Raw genomic sequence first — 20,630 nt, 5'->3', positions numbered from 1 at the left:
AGGTAAATATCCAACAATATATATTGATCACACGTAAAACATGTGAACCGATTTAGAAGCAGGAGGAGGTTCCAGTGAAAAAACAAAAAAACAATGCTGCGATGAACCCGTCTCCGCACTACGGGAGTCTGAATCCTGCGCTTGGGTCTTTGAAGCGCAACGCACACCGGTGTTGTCGGAGGCAGCGTATCGCAAAAACGCCCGGAGCGCCTCACGCAACTAGTTAACATTGAAACAGGTGTGGCGCAGAGGGAAAACCTAAAGGCTGCATGCGCCGAGGCGTCCTCTCTGTCGAGGAAAAAAAAAAAACAAGACGAGCCGCAGGCTGGAAACGCGAAGTGACTAAACGGACCTAAAGTCAGATGAGGGAAAGGCAGGAGAGGCACCAGCATGTCTGCAGCACATTAATTGTTCATGAGAAGGTGCGTGCAGGCAAACAAAGCGGTGATGAATGGTCTCATCTGCGAGATGAGAGCGGCTCCGCCCTTCTGCTCCGCCAGCAGAACCCCCCCCCCTTTACTCAGCCTTATGCAAATACAGACCTCCATTAGCTGTGTTAACAGGTAACTGCTCGGAAGTGACCCCCATTGACCCGACTGCAGCAGCCAAGTGATGGATGGAGCCGGCCGCGCTGATTCGGCGCCACTCAGGACAGAAAAGGGGGGGGGGGCGAAAAATATAATAAACTACCCAAATCTTAAATTGCATGACAATTTACGGTTTGTCCTCTATTGCTGACTTTTACCGTCACACCGCCTCCAAAACACATGTAAACATGGACTCACGTGACCCCGTAGAGGCAAACTACAGCGGCGGCCATGATTGAATTATGAAACATTGATGACGACTCTCTTGTCTCTTCCCCAGGAATGTCTCTGCAGAGTAAATTAGAGCCCCTTAATAACCCAGACCTGGTGGTTCTGCACCAGACGCCGCCGCATTAATAAGGAGGAATTAGACAAATACAGACAGGTGTTTATTAAGGGGAAACCTGCCCCGCGAGACCTCACTTGTGGAATAATGCTGCATAATCAGGTGGAGAGGAGGTATAGGAGACGTAACATATATTCTCACTTTTCTCTCCTTTACGGAGCAGCAATTACGGAGAAGGAGAGCGGTAACCGGCGGAGCGGCTGTGACACTGATGACCGCGGCTCTCGGCGGGAGTTCTGCAAATAGGCGGCTGCAGCGGTGATGGCGCCTGTCCCGCTGCTACAGCCACAGCTTCTGGTCGAGGAAGCGCGGGAACCTGGCAAAAAAAATACAATACATGTACCTGGAGGAGGAGGAGAAGCGAAATAAAGGAGGAGCGGCATCAAATGTTAATGAACTACAGTACGAGGACGGTCGAGCTGCTGCTCAGCATCGCGGTGCTGGGACACGGCGTGGGGCGGCGCCGCCGCGGGTCCGACTGACATCTGTGTTGTGAATAATGCATGTAGACGAGTTCCTTCTTCTTCTTCTTTCCCCAAATAAAAAGGCCACCGAGGGAACGGCCGGAATGAAAATGCCACAAAGGCTGCACAGAGGCTCTAATTAGTGCGAACCCCTGTACGCCTGCAGCCACCACCACAATAGGAGCACCAGATACAACATGCATCACCAGCTCCACTGAGTTTACATTCCAGGGGTAATATATGGTGGTGCATATAGATGTGCAGCACCAAGAATCACTGCATATGGAGATTTAATTACCTTTACACTGTATGTGCCTCCAGTTCTTTAGTTACAATAATATTGTACTGTACAAAATATGGCAGACATTGTATCAAACTACTCAGACAAGTCCTTGATGCTCTCCATAGAATGTGACAGTCTGCTCCATATTTCCTACAGCACGAATGTATTATCTGAAAAAACTAGATCTGGCCACGATACCTGTGCAGTATCGCTTTCATCATCACCTCTAGTCCTCCTTAACATCTCGCATCCGTCTCGGACTCTTTCGGGACAGGAAGCGTCTCCCTGTGACTGACAGGATCTCTGCGCTGAGACGCTTTAATCCCAGTCCAGTTCTCCCCTCGGCCCCCTGGGGATCTGTGGGATATGAGCAGGGATCCAAAAAAAAACCCAGTCACGCACACACACAAAATTTCCCACCCCACATCTCTACCCTTATCGCCGGCTCTGACCTATCACCTCAGCTCCAAAGTGAGAGTCTTATTAGTCTGCCACATCCAATAAAGCCGACCTAATATAAAAGAATGAGGCCGAGCCTGCCTTCCTCCTGCTGAGGGATGAGAGCGGTGGCTGAGACAGCGGGATCAGACGTTTCTCACCCATATCATAGCCCATCAAGACACTGGGGGAGTTATGTAAATGGCCAACAATCTAGCCAGTAACTACAGTGCAGCTTCTCTAACTACCGAGGGTGTAATAAATCCCGGAGGACAATATTTTCCATACAGTCATAGTTTTTGCTGCCCAGATAGAAAATCTGAGCCACTCGGTTATTATCTAATTAATGAGCTTGTGGATATAAAGAGATTTAGACGCTGGTCTTCACAAATACGACTATAAAGGCTCCAGGACTGGGCTCAAATCCTGGACCTGCGGTTAATACACAGCACTTTCGCCTGATTTAGGCTTGTGTTCAGGAATGTGGCCATAAACACTCTGTGTCCTGGATAAAAATAGAGATGTGCAGCTGCTACACGTGACAAAACAGTAATCTGAGCACAACAGACATATCGGAATGATGAGGCAGGTAAATCACAGTTAGACAGAGCCACAGTTGTATGTTCACTACATTCATTTCCACTAATATGCAGAAGGAGAGGAAATTTTTATATGAGCTTTTCATCCATTAACTATAGAGACATCTAATAAAAAAGCCCTCGTGGTGGAGATCATCGAAGCATTAGCTCTTGTTCTCTGGGGACCAGACGTTTTTCCACAGACGGACGGACGGGCGGACAAAACCAAAGCCCCCGTGCCCCCCCTCCCCCCCAAACACAAACACACCGTATAGATTGTATTTCACTTGAAGCTCGGTCTGCTACTTCTGCGTTTGCACAGGTTTTGCTTTACACTCCCCGACAAACAGTGACAGACAGACCCACACGCGCGCGCACGCACGCAAATGGATTACGGGCGTCTGTCAGAAATGGAACCATCTCTGCGAAACGGCACCAAATGGCCCAGTATTGACCGAAGCCGAGCGGCAGAGATAAAGACGGGGAACGGCAGAGCGATCAAACAGCCAGTTGCAGTTCATCACGTGAACAGATCAACTGTCATCCCGGTTATTGGCGGCGCCAGCACCCTCCTCAGACGCCGCCGAGCCGCTCCATTAGATTACGCCCGCGCCGGTTCTCTGTCGGCCGAACACAAAGACGCAGGAGTAAATAACAGGCCCTTAAAGTGCAACTTAATTAAAGGTTCTCTAAAGAACATGAGCTTCGTGACACTGACACTAAACACAGAAACACACTCAGAACACGTGTACTAATTAGGTGTCGGGTACAGTGGAGTCTGTGGAATAGGTGAAGACGAGAGTTTCATTAATGCACCCAACAAAGAGGCATAAAGGCGGTTTTTCCACCCTCAGATGGCTCCCGGAGCTTTTTGTGAAGTGAATGGCGGCGAAATGAAAGAGGAGGCATACGTCACATAACTCCCGGTGAATTACGAGCCTTGCATTGCTCTTAAAGCCTCTTAACAAGGCTTTTTATACGGCGCACGACTGCGGGATAAAACCCTGGGGCCGACGTCCGGAGGCTTCAGCCACAGGAGTGATATTTACCGAAGGAAAGGCAGAAATGCCAGACGCGGTGCAGCCGGCGCGTGCGTGCGACGCGGCTGAGAGCTCGCCGTGACCTCTGTTGACCTTTCAACTGTCCTCCCTTGCGCTCAGTTACCCAGACATGTCTATTTATTAATCAAACATGTCAGACAAAAGAGATTTTAATCCCCCCGACGCCTCTGCGCGGCCAGATAAGTCTTCTTTAATTACTGTATGCTTTGGTGTAATATCAGCCGCGTCAAGGACACAGCGTCGACTTATTTGTTTGGAGTCAGCTGACAGCCAGATGTGCGCGCACACACACACACACACACACACACACACACACACACACACACACACACACACACACACACACACACACGCGCACACACACACACACACAAACGCACGCACACACGCATACATACAAAATTAATATTATCAACTAATGCAGGGAAATAAAATATGTACATTATCACACAGTGCAGAGTTTATCTTCTACATATCATCTACAGCATTAATCCGATTTCAATGGCGCCATAGCATTTCCTATTAATATACCATGGTTTTGTTGCCCTATTTTCAATAAATGAGAAGTGAACGTTTCCACAAACAGACCTCAGCAACGCATAAGTGTTTAACCACAGACTTTGTGATGGTAAAATCCCATGTGGTGCCAATGAATGTGTTGTGCCTTAAGTGTAGCTCTGGGGAAATGAGCACTGTGGAGGTACTGCAGATGCAAATGTGCAATTACATGAAGTATGTATATGAAATAGAAAGGAAGCTGCTTCATAAATAAGCAAGGCTCAGGGTAAATGTCTAATTTATTCTATTTATGAGCCAATGAAAGCTGTGGAAGTAATTAAAAATTTTCTGATCCTCGACACATTTATATTTCATTACGATCCTGGTGCATCTGTAAACACATGTTATAAAAATGCGCTCTTCTATTTCTCAGGGTCTCTAAATATACACGGAGTCAGCCTTTGAGAAAAACGGATCGCGTGCGACGCTTTACGGCCCGATCAGCTCCATAACGCAGTGATATGTGCTCAGCGAGGACGCAGTGAGCGTTTGTCAGCGTTACGGACACGACTAACAAGTTGGAGTATTGAAACATGCGCTCATTACGTTTCAATGAGCGTGTTTTGCCAACAGGCGTGCAGACTGGTGACACCTTCACGTGCCTTATCAATATTCATGACGAAAGGCAATCACTGCGACGCCGGCTTCCTCCACCGCCTCAATGAGGCCATCGTGTCTCTGTGATAAAGAACACCAGTGGTTAGAATTAGTAGCATAGATGCACATCTGCCACAAAGACTGTAATGTTACAGTACCTCACAAACACACAATGCAACAGTGTAATTGCTTCAGTTCAGCAAATGCACTATAAATATAACACAGTGTATGAGAACTGGCTCAAACAGAGTGACTGTACAGGAATCATTTCATTATGAGCGACGCTGCTGCTGGAGGAAAATGCTGGATGCCGATACCTGAACTCCTCCCGTCCGTGTTTACATGAGTCTGTGTTAACAAGTCAAAAGTCAAAATTTCCTGAAGGTGTTTTGATTTGATTTTTCTTTTTTTCCAGCTACAACCGTGACCCTGACAAACCAAAGAGGTCACTTCCGAGCTTTGTTGACAAACTTCAAACCACTTTCCTGTTTTCAGCTCAGTGTGAGATATGAATTTCCCAGCGTCCACGCGCGCGGTGCAGGTTCTGGCCTTGTCTTTTTACATGCTCATTCAAAAACTACTAGATCCTAGTTCTGCAAGTCTGGTTTATATTCATTTTTTTTTTTTTTACTTTGACAACATTCAAATTGTCATTTACAAACTTACATCATTTCACCAACGTAGCGTGTTGCCTAGTGCTAATTAGTTAGCATTAATCAATAATAAATAGAAACACATGGAGCTCTCAAGACCCCAATTACACACACAGAAATGTAGCAGGCTTAGAATAATTCATTTCTGGAGCCTTTCAAATTTAGTTATAACAAGCTTTAAATGACTGGAATCTATATAAATTACAATTTACTACTACAATGTTTTTCTTTATTTTAATTGGCGGCTACTGAGTGAGAGAGTATTGGACAGGATTCAATTTAAGGCAATGGAAATGATGGGGCATCCAGCATGTACAGATGAGTCATGTTAAACGTTTTTTTATAGATGCTTTTTAATGTTCGATTCTCAGATGCCTGCAGGAGGCCACCTGTCTTGAAGTGGGTGGACATAACATCATCAGCGTCATTACCCCCCCCCCCCCCCCCTCCTCTAAGTGATTGTTTCAATTTCCACAGTAATGACATAATGTGGCTCCGTAGGCTGAATAACAGGAGCGTAACATGTAACGTTCGCTGATTGCCACCACCTGCTTCGGTGGCCCGGCCCGGCCGGGCGGGGAAGCAAGGGGACAGTTAACGGGTGCAGACGATCCGGTGTCAAATGCCTCAGTGGTGACGCTTCACCTTCGTTTGTGCCAGTCATCACAAATGCAGACAAAAACACGCATGTGCTGAAGCAGACAGAAAAAACACTTAAACACAAAGACCTTTTAGATTTTTTTTTTTTTGGTAAAAATAATCAGGTTTTTATTCATGACAACTTCATTGACAGAGCATCTAGGGGGTCAAAGCTCAATATTAGAGGCTGAGTGATGCCTGGCATATCGTACTGGATATTCTTATTCATGAAATTTCCTCAAATACGCTTTCCCTCTTAAACTGACTAACGTTGCGAATAAGAGACGACTGGAGTGGATTTGAAAATGCCAATTGTGGCCAGTGGTCCTAATGATGTGGCGGACAGAGGTCTAAATGCGGTTGCCCCGGGTGACGGGGCAATCATTAGCGAAGGCTGTCATTATCATCAGTCCAGTACACAGTAACTATGACGACAACAACCTGCAAACAAAGCGGAAGGAATTCATTTGCATCGTCTGATACCAGAAGTCTTTTGCCTGAAATAATTAACCAGTTATCCCTTCAGCTGTGTATTGGTTTTATATTAATTAGCCATCATTCATCTACTAACTGGAGCCACAGACTCCTCCATTTGTTCAGGTTCCTTTGGAGACACACACATGCAAAGACTTACACTTAAGTGATTAGAAAAATCAAATTGCTGCCCATGCAGGAGACGCGCTACAGTACCGTGCCTCCATTTGCATATGTATCGCCACATAAACAGGTGCATACAACAGCAATTTCACACTTGCTTTGCATATGAATGTGAAACAGAATGGGCCCAAGTCCTAAACTAACAGACTCTCACACAAGCGTGATGGTGGCACAGACTGCGGAGTCACTTCTCAAGAAGGAGCAATCTTGAGATGTAGCGTGAATGAAACATTTGTGGCGTTGGTTCGTGCTGCAAGTGCCAGAAAAAACAAACAATGTGCCGTAAAGGCGCGTTCGAAGCTAGAAGGTGCGTTTCATCTGGCATTAAGAATTAAGAACGCGTGGGCTTCGTAGATAATTGGAGCACTTTTGGGGAAAACCTGGGCTGGTTAGAAGACTCTCTACTTTCTCTGTAGTGATGTGGTCAAGTTTACACCCGTAACCGTGACGACCCAGATTGGAGCTGTATATATTGTATGAATATATATTTATTGATTTGCTACAATTAAGAGCTTAATTTGTTATGGCTACGATCTTAAACCATATAAAGGGCCTTGAGATAACTTCAGATAACTGTAGTGAACAGCATTTTAGCAGAATGCGCCTCAGAACATCCTGTGACCATCCTCTGGAATAACAGATTTAATTATCCAGCCCCTAAAACAGCAGCACGCTTGAATTCTGCGTCACAAAAAGTCATCTGTGAGTTCTGCGCATAGAAACACACCTCCTGCATTTCATGAGTGGTTTATTGGGGGGGGGGGGGATAAGAGGGAGGGATCCAGGTACGACACAAGCGCGCGGGCACTCGAACGGCTAATTGTAATAACCTGACACAAGTGAGTAATTCAGCCGCCGAAAAACGAGCCCCGAGATCTAGAAAGTGCACTTTAGAAAAATGAATTAGGCTGGAGGCCATTACGCACCAGGACAGATAAAGAAGATCTATCTTTCACCGAGATGGATTTGAATATTAAATGGTCCTGTTTACCGTCTCAGGACAAAAATCGGAGATTATCACCGAAGCGAGTTAACACAATATTGTGCATATTGCATTCTTTGTTCCAGAGCGACTTCAAAACATGCATTATTTATTGGGAATCATCTGTCATTAATCATACGCGACGTGCGAGCTAAGTCAGTAATTATAGACAAATTGTGACCGTGCAGCAGCCACATAATGGACAAAATTAGGTCATACTTAAACTAAAACCTGATTACATTTCATGTTCTGGTTCCACACGAGCGGCATCAGTGCTCAGAGACTGTTTCTGCGCAAGCACTGAGTGATTTTAAGTGACACGTTACCGAACAAATGAATTTTATTAATCTGCACCGACGCCTTCCACTGGTTTGTGTGCTTCTATTTGCAGTAATGAGGAAGGATCCGCTCGTCCCACCGTGACGTTTAACGCTCTAACTCTAATCACGGTAAACGCTTTTCAAGACATAACACGAATATATTTCATGTTTGTAATTAAATGAAATACTGTAAAATGAGAAGGCAAACAGAGATTTAGGTCCTAAATAGGTGCAGTCAAAGTTAGTGTAGCGGCGCCCCCGTCTCTGTTTATTTCTCTGGGAGGACTCATGCCTGCGTCACGTGACTGTGCTACAGGCGATGAATAGATGCTGTATGAAACAAAACAGTTCCCACTACAGTAGGACGCTAGCACGGAGCTTAGAGGTGTGACAATACAGCTGCATCAGCAGAATACATGTCTTTACTCTGATCAACGTTTAATGCTGATCGGGGGGAGGGGGGGTCCTCCCTGCAACAGAGCCAAGCTGTGCTAATTCTTGAGACACCCAGGTCTCAGGGCCCGACCCGCGCAGAGCTCCCAGGTGGGAAGATGACACCCCCCCCCCCGAAAAAAAACATGCACAGCTATGCAAATATAACAATATTTGCTCAACTATTTAAGGGTGAATTTCCAAACTAAGCACTAAGTCCTGCAGCTGCCCACGTTGCCAGTCTTTGCCGCGCATCCACTCCTGGTAACATGAAGCGAAGCCATTAGTGCGACCCACAGGAGTGTGCGTCAGCGGGGGGGGCATTGTTTTCCTCCTCATTCCCCCCAAGTTCCTAAAGCCGATCCGCTATCAGCAGCCGCTACGCCGCGAGCATGGCAATGAGCTCGCTTCCTCTGGGCCTTTTGACATCTCTCGCCATGTAACAGCAAGCAAGAAAGCCATTAGGCCGGCAATCAATTGACGCGTCCGAGGGGAAAAGCGTTGGGAGGATGCAGACGTTCTTTAGCGTGATTAAAAGTTCCTCGTTTGAGGTGCCCACCTTGGTTGCTGCCTGAGCTTCATTTCTTTCGGGACACAAAGCGGCGGCTGCATTTAATTTTCCAAATTGCTTATCTGCACAACAGCATAACACAAAAAGATTTATACAAAGCCAACGCACTAAAAGATAATGGATGAAATATCCACAGGGCGCACACAGAATTTCGGAGGGGGGGGGGTCTAAAATTACACATCTGTGTGATGTGGCCAGTAGGTGTTGATAGAGTGTTGATAGCTCTGACAGATTATCGTGGCGGTGACATCATCAGCTCCCAGTTCTGACTCATCGACGCCCCCAGGACCGTCTAGCGACAGACAGCTGTGAGGTGAGAGCGAGGTCATCAACCCTCAAATCAAACCGCATTACATCATGCGACCCCTTCAAACCTAGTCTTTATTAACGTCGCCGGCTCCAGTGAAGCACCAAAGACATGTGTCTTTGCACAAAGCTTATGGTTAGTGCAAAAAAAAAAAAAAAAAAAAAAAGGAAACGACGGGCCAATTTTCATATTTTCTCTGTGTGCGCCTGGTGTTTCTTGAACGCAGATTAAATTTTACTAAACACTACAATTTGGTGGGGCGCCTGGGTGGCAGAGAGGAAAACCGCTTGGCCACCGTCGCAGCAATCCGGGTGAGCGGGATCCGGAGTCAGCTGTTCCAGATCGGAGAGGAGGAAAAAAAAAAAAAAAAAAGGAAAAGAAAGCGCCAAACACATGAACAGGATGGAGTTAGACTGAAAATAGCTCCGCACTTCTGGATGTAAATCCTTCCAGTCGTGTCACTGACAGGGTTTATGTGTTGTGTCTGAGGCGGTGGCTCGTGCAGGAACACACGGCGGCGACTGCAAGTACATGTAAAAACACTAATGCAGAGGAATACGCCGGGAACGGAGCCTTTTACTCTGAAATGTGTCTGCTGCTGATTGGAGGATCAGGATCGCTTTCATCTCGTCCCATCAGGAAAAGAGAGCGCTGTAGGAATGGACGCGACGAGCTCGGAGCCTGCGTGTGGTCACTCTCCCTGCGTCGTGCATTAAGCCGCGATGGCCTTCCGACGCAAAGAGACACCGTTTAACTGCCCCCGCTTATGTCACAGATTTTCCAGACAAATAATTTCAGGTTTGTGCCCACTAGCGCCAGCCCTCTGTCCATCGCGCTCTCACTGCCCTATAATTACGCGCCATTCATTTGATTTGTTCATTAGTTCAAGCCTCGGCTGGGTAGAAGCAAAGCGGAACCCTCTTATTAGTGGTTCATGACTCGACTCTCTCCGTGGCGAGAGCTGGAGCGACGGTGGAAAACAGCAGCACAGCAGAGGGACGGGGGGAGAGGGGGGGCTGGTGGGAAACGCATTTGAACCCAACGCGTACGTCTTGATGCAGAAGAAGCGTCTGTCCATAAAACCTCTGGCACAAGAACGCCGCTGTGGTGTTCAGGAGGTCGACGAAGAAAGAGGCTGCAGATAGAAACGACTGCAAAGTCTGCTTCAAATCAGAGCAGCAGTTCTTTTGAGGTTTATTCAGATCTGTCTTCTTCTTCTTCTCCTGTCGCGCGTGGACCGCGCCTGACTATTCTAAACGCCTCAGATCCACTGAGACGTCAGAATCAACAGTACTGCCGTTAAAAAATGAAAAAAAATGAATTCATGACCATTGTAAATGATGCAAAGCTGTAGATCTGAGATGCGATAAGATGATGAGATCTGTCTTTATTCTGTTACATAAAAAGGTTTCATCTAAGGTAACGCTTCGTGAACAGAGCATGGAGCAAAATGTAATATTTGCGGTGTCTGTATGTTATACAGTAGCTGTACAGCACTAGCAGGTCTGTGAGACTGTGGTTAGGTACAGTGACTATCTGTCCAACACCAGCTATACAGTACGTAAAAAATATCAATGTGTCACATATTCTTTGACTTTGACTCTCTCTTTGTCAAGTTGCTTCATAGAAAGATGGCATCATCAACTCAAGGTTGCAACAAAGTCAGAAGAAAACAGTCAGTCAGTTTCAGATGTAGAAGAATGTGTGACTAAACACCCGCTTCACACGACGGCTTTAGCTTTAGCTTTAGCATTCAGAGCATTCAATCAAACTTAAACGTCCACGTGCCTGCTGCTTTCCTCAATTCATTATTCAGCATGAAGAAAAGCACCCGGGCGGGTCGTGGAGATGTTTGGGGATGACTATTTCAGATGGGGAGAATAAAAGCCAGAAGAAAAAGGCCCACGAGCTGCAGCCTCTCTCCTCGTGAGATTAAAAGCCCGGCGCTTTATTCTTTACACACACGGAGATCAGATGAAAGCTGCTTTAACAGACTGTCACGCCGACAGGGGAGCATTACACCCACATAAAAAGCACGGCGCCGCTAAGAGCGAAGGATGAGGTCCTTAAATCTCACACACACTCTCTCTCTCCTTCTCTGGTCCATGTAGAGTAACAGTGAAGGACCAGCTCCGGGTGTCACCATCCCGTCCACGACAATTACTGGATGTGCTGCTGCTGCTGTAATTAAAGCCCCCGTCAGCACTCTACACACCGTGACCTTTTCCAGTGCAAACATTCATCGTCTGAGTTCAGCCTGAAGACCCCCCGCTGGGATGTGAAACGGCATGTTTATGTTGGTGAAAAGGGGGGAAACCGTACCCTGGGCTCAGCCGGGAAACGGGGGTCTGAGCTCCGCGGGCTCGGAAATCAATGAGGAGAAATGCCCCAGACAGGCCGCATCATATCCCATAATCAGGATGTGCGCGAGTGATGGAGATGTTCCCCCCGCAGCCGCGACGCCTTGCGTCTGTTGGTTCCCGGGGACGTAACCTGTGGAAACGCAGGCAGGAGAGCTGGAGCGGGAGCAGAAAGGGCCCCCCCTCAAAACACGCTCTGCAAATCCATTCGAAAATCCATTATGCGCAGGAAACAGACCAGTATATGCCGCTGGTTTCCTCCCAGTTTCCTTCCTACAGTAAGCTGGTTTACAGCACACAGGCATGAACACGGACATTTGCCCTTTGTCTATGAAGTGACACCCTATTTTGCTCCTATCCGAGTTCATGAACAGGGGGGAGGGACAAAAGGCCCTAAGCCGCTGTGGGTCATTAAAGGCACATTTCGTCCCCTCTCAACGCGCTCGGTGGCACTTGCAGCAGGGCGAGCTGACGGGCCCGACAGGATGCCGCGCTGCTCGCTGGTGCTTGGGGCGGCGAAGCCAGTTCTGTCAGCCTGCGAAGGGGCCGGGGCAGGTGTGATTGATGCACTCGCACGCGCGCGTCATAACCGTGACGACGGCCAATCCTTCAAGGCGGCAGGACAGGAGTCACGCGCCTTAGCTTCAATAATGTCCGCTGTACAGCGAAGCCGGCACGAAGGTCCCAAATGATCAGAAGACCCACGTTTGGCTGCGCTGCCACGACGATGGATTGACCTCCACCTGGACACATACCAGTAAACCCTCCACCTCCCACAAAACTGTGCCTGAGCTGATGCACGTGGACGCTCCAGCTCGTTTCCGTTTGGCGAGACTGCCCCCTAGTGGCGACCCGCGAACCTGACTTTAAGGCAAGAGAGCACAAGCTTTGGTGTAGTTGTCAATAACGCAGACGTCCTAATCCCGTAGTCTCGTGTTACCTAATAAAATACAAGGGTCAGGCTGTACATCAACACCAAGTGTGCAACAAATCTCAGCATCAGAGTCGAAGCTGTCAGGCGGTAAATCCAGGAATAAGCAGAGCTGCGCTGCCTAGATTAAGCCAACCATCCCCCAGTCAGACCACAAAGACTTCATTGTACTTGGATCGCATATAAAGAGGAGAAAGCTGAATGATTTTGGCAGTGATTTTCAATTATAGTTTGGTTTCGCTGGCCTCAGACGGTTATGAAATCGCTCGGCTGAGCGCGGCGCGCTGTGTCAGGGCTCGGATGCTACGGAGAAAGGAGCGGCGGCGGGGAGGGGCCGCTCCTCACACTGGTCATATTAAATGACAAAGAATGGAAATGATGGTGAGAAACCGCTGGAGCAACGGCCACGGAGCAAATGCAGATATGAAGCGCTGCGGGAAATCCCGTCATTTGACTATTTAGTTCATACGCAGTGCAGTTAGCACACAGCACCGCTGTGGCCTCCAATGCTCTCACCTGCCTGAGCCTGAGGAGACTAAAACACCAGCGCAGATCCAAGAGGTCGCCGCTGATACATCACTGGTAGCGACGAATCATCATCAATAGCACTCCACCACATTATCGTCAATCTCGCTCTCCCGAGACAAAAGTATCTCTCCGTGCTAAATCAGGGAATCGATGCATTTCTATCAGCGAGCGCAATCAGTCTCCCAGTGATCTCTGCGGCTGAGTAATGTGAAATCTATCGCAGGTTAGTTCACGCGGCCCCGGACACGATCTAAAACAAGGGCCCAGAAAAGTCAGCATTGATCCCAACACCGGAGGAAAACTTGTGGAAAGGTATGTGAAGTGAAGAGGCAGGACCGGACCGGACCGGACCGGACCGGACCGGACCCTTACCTTGGGCCACTTGGGATTGAGCTCGCGGGCCTTCTCGGCGTCCGCCAGCGCGGCCTGGTGCTGTCCCAGCTTGAGCAGGGCGGCCGAGCGGTTGCTGTAGAGGATGCAGTTCTGCGGGTCGGCGAGCAGCGCGGCGCCGTACAGCCGCACGGCGGCGTGGAAGTCGCCGCGCTGGCACGCCTCGTTGCTCTGCTGCACCTTCCCCATGAACTCCGCTTTGCTGAGTCCGCACCTGGACCCGTCGTCCCCGGGCAGGCACCGCACGGGCCGGCCCGGCGCCCGAGAGCCCGGGACCGAAAACTGGGGGAGCAGACGGCGAGAGGTCACAGGCAGAACCAACACTGGTTTCTATGGTAACTCATCAGCATTGTGATTTTCCTGTTTTGGACCAGCTCCAAAAAGTATATACCTTCTAAGTATTTGTCAAGATCTGTTCACTCCTTGGTTTTATACCAGGAACAACAGTAAAAGTTTTTCTCTAAGTTGCTGATTCCACCTACTGTACCATCATGTGATCAAATCAGTTCACATTTAAACTCCTGAAGCGACAGCCCGACTGAGTGACGCATCAGTTCTCTTCAGGTCTCACATTAACAGCGTAATGGAGTAACGTCCATCGAACCGGGAGCGTGCGACGTGGGACTGGATCATCTCAGGTTGCATTTAGCTCCCGCTACACCTCGTTCTCACCACACCTCCTCGGACTGAATTCTGGGAGCGGGCATGCTGGGTAATTACTTCCAGAGGCCCGGAGAGTGGAAGCAGCAGACGGCGAGGGTTCGGACATCCAGCGGATTCAACGTCACTAAGAGGCCGCGACGGCTGCTTTCCTGCACCCTCTGCTGTTCCTTTTCTCACCTTCTCTCGTATCAAATATGATGAGTCATGCTTTCTATCACATGAGTACCAGCTTTGCTTTTGTTAACAATTCCACACAAAGGCTTCAGGATTGGAGTCTGTAAACAGTAAATAAACAGTAAACAGCAAATGATCAGGACTTATTTCCGTGTCAATGGAACTGAAAGTGCTTCACAGTGCTGCGTTCAGCGGCAAGCGGCCTCTCAGAACTATCAAACAGACTGGAGGAGTAACTTCCACACGAGTGACACGCACCGACACACACAGAGATGTCAGGAGATTCATCTATTATACAGCGGCGTGCTGCCTTCAGGGCCCGTCAAACAAACCCTTCACCGGCTGATCCAGCACATCCCGGTGCGCTGGAAGACAGAGGAGAGGCACTAATCATAGCGATTCCACAGGAACTCCGCGTCGTCTCACGCTGGAGGGGGGGGGGGGGGGGGGGGCTCCTGTCGTGTGTGCGGGCAGGAAGGGTGGAGAGTGGCAGATAATAAGAGCCTGCGCCAACACCAGCCAGATCATAAGGAGGGAGGAGGCCAGTTTGAATAAACTCTCCAAGAGGCAAATATAGGCTCGACTCGGCTGCTGTTGGGCTGTTTTGGACCCAACGGAACCCCGCACACATTCAAACGGGGCTCCTCTGATCGCGACAATATAATAAGTGCGGTTCGGGCTCGGGGCCGATCGCGTGATCCGCGGGACCTTCCGCTGACGTTCAAATCACTTCAAAGCGCAGCTATTGTCTGCGCCAGGAGAAGCCCACGCGCGCACTAACTCGCGGAGCTGCGCAGCCCAGAACGCATGACTGGAAAATCGATCCAGGGCTTTTTACGAGGTTTCTGCAGGAATGGCCATTTACTGTTTCCTGCCCAGGACGCGGGGATGTGATGTTATTCAAGGGGCACGAAAGCACCAGTAATTAACAAACTCGCAGGTCCCAGTGGAGGCAGCGAAGCAGTTGTGTTGAGTGTGTGTTTACCTTTTCTTTCAGGGTCGCTCGCTTCTCCATCCTGTCTGCCTGCTTTGCTCGGTGCGACGGCCGATCGCTCGCATCCCACCGCACAACTCCTGCGCCTTTTTAATCGAGCGTTTATTCATCCAGAGCTGTTTTCAAACCTGCAACGAGCCGAAAAAGTCCACGTTACGCCGTAAGTGTCGAGGAGCCGCGACCGAACCCCCCCCCCCTCCCGCACAAAAAACGGAGCTGTGTGGCGTTCAAGACAAACTTTTCTCAGGGAAAGTGCGCCATGTTGTCAAATCTTTTCCTTTTTTTCTGGGCTTTTTTCGCCTGTTGCCATAGCGGCTTTCTGAGCGCCGCAGGTCGGCGGGTGCGCGACTTTGTGGCAAAGGAAAGCGCAATAAACCCACTGTCACGCTGTTGTGTTGTACGTTTTCGGGCGTGTTACAAATTATTGAAAAGGTGGAATTTGAAAGAAGCAGCCTGATTTCAGGTCAGAGGCGTGCCGACGGTTTTTAAGGGCAGGGCTGAGGGTCAGAGGGGGGCACCTCCCTCTTGTGGGCACAGTGTTATTGGTGCGTAAAGGTCCTTTTGCTAAAGGAACATTAATTTTGTTTTGCTAAAAATGGATTCGTGAGGAGTCAGATAGCAAAAAGCTACAATTTCAGTCTGCTGGGTTGCAGTTGGAGATAAATAAAGGTGTTTGCCCTGAGATGGACGTGTACTCACACATACACTTACTATATATGTATGCTTTGCAGTCTCCTTCTAACTAAATTATGAATACTGGAGACAGTGTGTTCCTACTCAACAGCTATATTGTCCAGAATGTCTGTGCGCTGGCACACGTGGACTGAGTTTGATCCCAGTGCTTCAAAGGGAGTTAAAGTAGTGGATGTTGTTCCTACTTTCATTGGGTGACCAGAAAACATACATTTTATGTGTAATTGTATGCCTAATGCACAAAACAGCAGGTGCTAACATGTTTGGTGTAGTTTTATATGATTGATTCGATCGATTGCCTGCATTCAAGAAACCAAAATAATCAAAAGTGATGAGTGAGTAACCAGTTACAGCAAGTACAACAGCTAAAAGAAGGACACAGTACACATGGAAACAGAGACACTGGTCCATGATGCCTGACAGTTGGGTAACAGCTTGTGTCATCCTGGTTCAAGGCTGGACAAGATGAAGCTAAAACGTCTGGGACCTCCAGCCTGCGTGTGCAGGAAATGCAGTAGGACTATTTAGGTTTAATTTACTTAAGTATTTCTGTGACATTTTGTCAAAGTGCTTGTGTAATTGTAATTCCAGCCCGTGTGCCAGAAACATGATATTTGTGTCCCGGTAGCAACTTGCAGACATAAGCTCTAGTTAGTAACATGAGGAAATGAGGCGGACTGATGCAACCCCTGCTCAGATGAAGAGGCGCAGCGTGTATGTGCAGTTGTTGACCAGCAGATGGCGCAGCGGAGCTTTATTCAGCAGCCTTTGGCCTCAGTTAGTAGTTACTTCACCTAATTCTCTGCAAGCTCACAAAAATAATGATGTAATACACCAGGCAGAGCAGCTCTGGTATTATCAACATTACTAATAAAACCATTGGGGGAACTTTATTATTATAAAAGTAGTATTAATTAATAACAACAATTAGAATTAAAATGTTGTAGTTCTTGAAAAAACTACGTCCACCGTAGAAAATGAAAAAGAACTGTTGCCTTTTTTCATGTTATTACATTTAAAATATTTATAAGTGTACATGAAAGTAAGTCAATACTGTTGTTTCATATTTTTTATAGTTGTTAATAGTTAATGGTTAATGAGCCTGTTCAACACTTGTTTGAGACGTATTCAGAAAGTTCAGCGTTCAGATCCAAGATCCTAATCACGTAAAGTTATTGTCATTTGATTAACAGACGTCTTGTTGATTACGCAACATCACGTTTCCTGTCACTCTGAGCTCCCTCTGTTTGCTGTGGCACCGGATCATTCAGGTTTGAACCGTCCACAGCGGCTCCCTGCTCCTCGCTTTTGGTCGTGGCGATCGGGGGCCGAAATAGTAGCGACACTTTTGGTAATGAGCGCAGCGGTGTGCGCCACTCCTTTTATAGGGCGCAGAGTGCGCAACGAGCTGTGCGTCAAACATGTCACACGGAGCGTTAAAAAGAGACGAGAAGAAGGTGAAGTTGGGAAAAGACAGTGACGTAACACGCGCTTTTGTGCGCAGTCCGTGTTTTTGCGCGTTGTTTACCCACGACACTGGGGACGGGGGGTACATTGTACAGTACACATTCCTCCCAGTAATACCAGTGCAGACTGGTTTAACATCGTTATCTCACTTATACATGCCCAGTCTGACGCATCCTGTTTGTTTGTTGTCTGACGAAATGGAATGAAGTTCAGTGGGCGGAATTTCATTCATTCACCCATTCATTAGCTCATCCTTGCGGCCGCTGGGAGGGGTCTGGTGGCAGTTTGTCTGATTGGTCTGCGAGTGGGCCTCTTCTGCCAAACCCTCAGCAGAGCAGGTATATATGCCCTGCAGCTGCCGCAACAAGAAGACTGGTTTGGGCTGGTGGCGAGTTGGGTTGTAGAGGAGTGAGATGAAGTCCCAGGTACCGCTTCACGTGGCCACGCCGGTCAGGCACAGCCCCGCCTTGTCCAAAGTGGCCGGGACCTCCGTGTACCTCAAACTGGACTCATCCCAGCCCACAGGATCCTTCAAGATCAGAGGCATCGGGCACCTCTGCAAAACTGTGAGTGATTCCCTCTGTGCTTTGGCGACTGGGACTGGAGAGCTGGAGAGAAGGGCCCCGTGTGCCGTATTGTGTGATCCCATTTCCACGTGTCTCTTTTCTCGCAGTGGGCGGAAAGAGGATGCGAGCGCTTCGTCTGCTGCTCAGGTCGGCATTGAGACAAAACCCACGCGCGTGCTGGTCTGACTGTGTCAGCGTTTAACGCATTTTAACACCTCTGGCCCCTGCAGGTGGAAACGCCGGCATGGCCGCAGCGTACGCGGCTCGTCAGCTTGGGGTTCCGGCCACCATCGTGGTTCCCAGCGTCACACCAGCCGCCACGGTGGAGAGGCTGAGGGACGAGGGAGCGACTGTGATCATCCATGGCAAAGTTAGTGCATCCTTATCACACTGTACAGTACCATCCATTTTAAATTTTTACTTACCTGCATTTATTAAATGGTCAAGGTATTAAATGTAGGACAGACTCAAATGTACAAGATACAATCTGATAAGCAATACAATAAAATGTAATGAAAATAGACACCATGATTCGTGCTGTTCGTCAGAGTCAGTGGTTCTGTGTCTTTTTCAGGCTGTAAATGAAAGCATTGAATATGGACAGCACCTGGTGGCCAACAACCCCGGCTGGATATTTATCTCTCCCTTTGACGATCCCCTCATCTGGTGAGACGCTCGCTCCTCCAGGAGTGGGACAGCATTTACATTTACATTTATCCGCTGAGTGAATACTAATGTCCTCAATCTGTCAGCGACGCAGCGTGAGGAGTAAAGATGCATCAGGGCTTTAAAAGGAAGCACACGAATCAGGCTGCATATACAAAACAGTGTCCTCCTCCACGTTAGGATGAAATCTAGTTCACAGTGAACGGTGTGTGTGTGTGTGTGTGTGTGTGTGTGTGTGTGTGTGTGTGTGTGTGTGTGTGTGTGTGTGTGCAGGGAAGGCCACACGTCTCTGGTGAAGGAGCTGGAAGCGGACCTGCAGGAGAAGCCGGGTGCTGTGGTGCTGTCGGTGGGAGGTGGAGGCCTGCTGAATGGAGTGGTGGAGGGACTGCGTCGCGCCAACTGGGCCGACGTGCCGGTCGTTGCCATGGAAACCATGGGAGCGCACAGCCTCAGTGCAGCCGTGAAAGCAGGAGAGCTGGTCTCCCTACCTGCCATCACCAGGTACCGGTTATGACCCAGTCACTATTCCATCCACATACTTACATTATCTGACCTCTGTATGTGTCTGCAGCTTCTCTCTTCCTGACCTTTCGCTTTGCTCCACAGCGTCGCGACCACACTGGGCCTGACGCGCGTCTCGGCGCAGACCATGAAACTGGCGCAGGAGCACGCGGTCTTCTCAGAGGTGGTGACAGACCAGGAGGCCGTGGAAGCCGTGGAGCGCTTCGTAGGTGAGCGTGACCCGCGGGCGCGCCGCTGGCTCCGATGTCGACCGACCGGGACTCAAAGGCTCCTTTCTCCCCCTGCAGACGACGAGAAGGTTCTGGTGGAGCCCGCTTGCGGTGCCGCCCTGGCCGCTGTGTACAGCAACGTGGTCCAGAGGCTGCAGCACCGGGGCAGGCTGGACCGGCGCCTGGGCCCGGTCGTCATCGTCGTGTGTGGAGGCAACAACATCAGCATGGAGGAGCTACGGAGGCTTAAAAAACAGCTGGGCATCGTTTAGCATGGACGGCTCCTTCCTTGATTCCACCACCAGTTGGTCCTGATCCCTGAGCCTGGTTCCTGCTCGTAGGTCACCAACTCATTCCACACCGTGAAATTCTCCTGAGCACCTGCTGAAAGGATTCTTAAAACTATTATGATGTAATGACAGGCATGGATACATTTATATGTAGCATACTGCTGTATTTTGGAAAAACATATTGCTTGATGTTGTAACTTTTTTACATTTCTAGTCTATTTTAAAATGACAAAATAAATATTTTTTTAATTATTCTGCCTGAAGAATCATTATCTTTGTCTGTTCTGTGGTTGGTAAAGGTCAAACCAGTTTGCTTAATGTATGTGAGATATGAATTATAAAGTTTGACAACAGCAAAAGGGCTGTCAAGCATCTTAAGTGTGGGTGCTGTACGATGTAGAGCCAGTTGACCTGATGAAGCTGCGTGTCAATTACATTTCACTCATGTTTAAATATTTAATGCAAAATCCCTCTTACAGCCCCGGTGCTTTTGGTTGCCTTCACCATGAATTCAGAACGACTTGATGAACAGAGTTAAGACATTTTTAAAGTGAATTCAGCCAATATAAACAAATAAGATGTGAAGATTTGTGTCACACAGAAGCAAGTCGGACCAGTTTAAAAACCTTTTGGTTGCCAGTGGAACTGGTAACAGCTAAGTTGCATATCAAGACATAGTGTAAAAGTAATACATTGTACTTTCC

At 48.5% G+C, this 20,630-nt stretch overlaps 2 protein-coding genes across 5 annotated transcripts in view; one reads left to right on the top strand and one right to left on the bottom strand.

Annotated features, from left to right (window-relative positions):
* LOC114863302 (tetratricopeptide repeat protein 28-like) overlaps nucleotides 1–15,719 on the bottom strand; it is a 123,917-nt gene extending 108,198 nt beyond the window's left edge. For 2 of the 4 annotated variants that reach the window (XM_029164271.3, XM_029164273.3), the window contains exons 1-2: nucleotides 15,505–15,719; nucleotides 13,665–13,964 (exon numbers count right to left, since the gene is read on the bottom strand). In XM_029164271.3, coding sequence (XP_029020104.1) covers nucleotides 13,665–13,964; nucleotides 15,505–15,534 — 330 coding nt within the window. In that variant the 5' untranslated portion in view covers nucleotides 15,535–15,719. Of the gene's footprint in view, nucleotides 1–542; nucleotides 564–13,664; nucleotides 13,965–15,504 lie in introns of those variants that run through there. The other 2 variants (XM_029164272.3, XM_055511548.1) reach the window with 2 other exon arrangements.
* Nucleotides 15,720–17,237: 1,518 nt separating this feature from the next.
* Nucleotides 17,238–20,178, top strand: LOC114861994 (L-serine dehydratase/L-threonine deaminase-like). Its single transcript, XM_029161805.3, has 7 exons — nucleotides 17,238–18,239; nucleotides 18,347–18,386; nucleotides 18,470–18,609; nucleotides 18,814–18,905; nucleotides 19,179–19,406; nucleotides 19,512–19,636; nucleotides 19,715–20,178. The coding sequence occupies exons 1-7, from the start codon at nucleotides 18,087–18,089 to the stop codon at nucleotides 19,906–19,908; spliced, it is 972 nt and encodes a 323-aa protein (XP_029017638.1). The 5' UTR covers nucleotides 17,238–18,086; the 3' UTR covers nucleotides 19,909–20,178.
* Nucleotides 20,179–20,630: the final 452 nt, after the last annotated feature.

This window comes from Betta splendens, chromosome 9, assembly GCF_900634795.4.
Source record: "Betta splendens chromosome 9, fBetSpl5.4, whole genome shotgun sequence".
NCBI classification, from domain to species: Eukaryota; Metazoa; Chordata; class Actinopteri; order Anabantiformes; family Osphronemidae; genus Betta; species Betta splendens.
The sequence above is the reverse complement of the archived record's forward strand: the minus strand, read 5'-3'. Positions and strand labels throughout refer to the sequence as shown.

Bases quoted from the DNA above. Each gene is read 5' to 3' on its own strand.
- LOC114861994 (XM_029161805.3), top strand. From the start codon at position 18,087: ATGAAGTCCCAGGTACCGCTTCACGTGGCCACGCCGGTCAGGCACAGC. The intron at 18,387-18,469 runs GTCGGCATTGAG...TGGCCCCTGCAG, and splicing joins GCGCTTCGTCTGCTGCTCAG to GTGGAAACGCCGGCATGGCC. The intron at 18,610-18,813 runs GTTAGTGCATCC...TGTCTTTTTCAG, and splicing joins CTGTGATCATCCATGGCAAA to GCTGTAAATGAAAGCATTGA.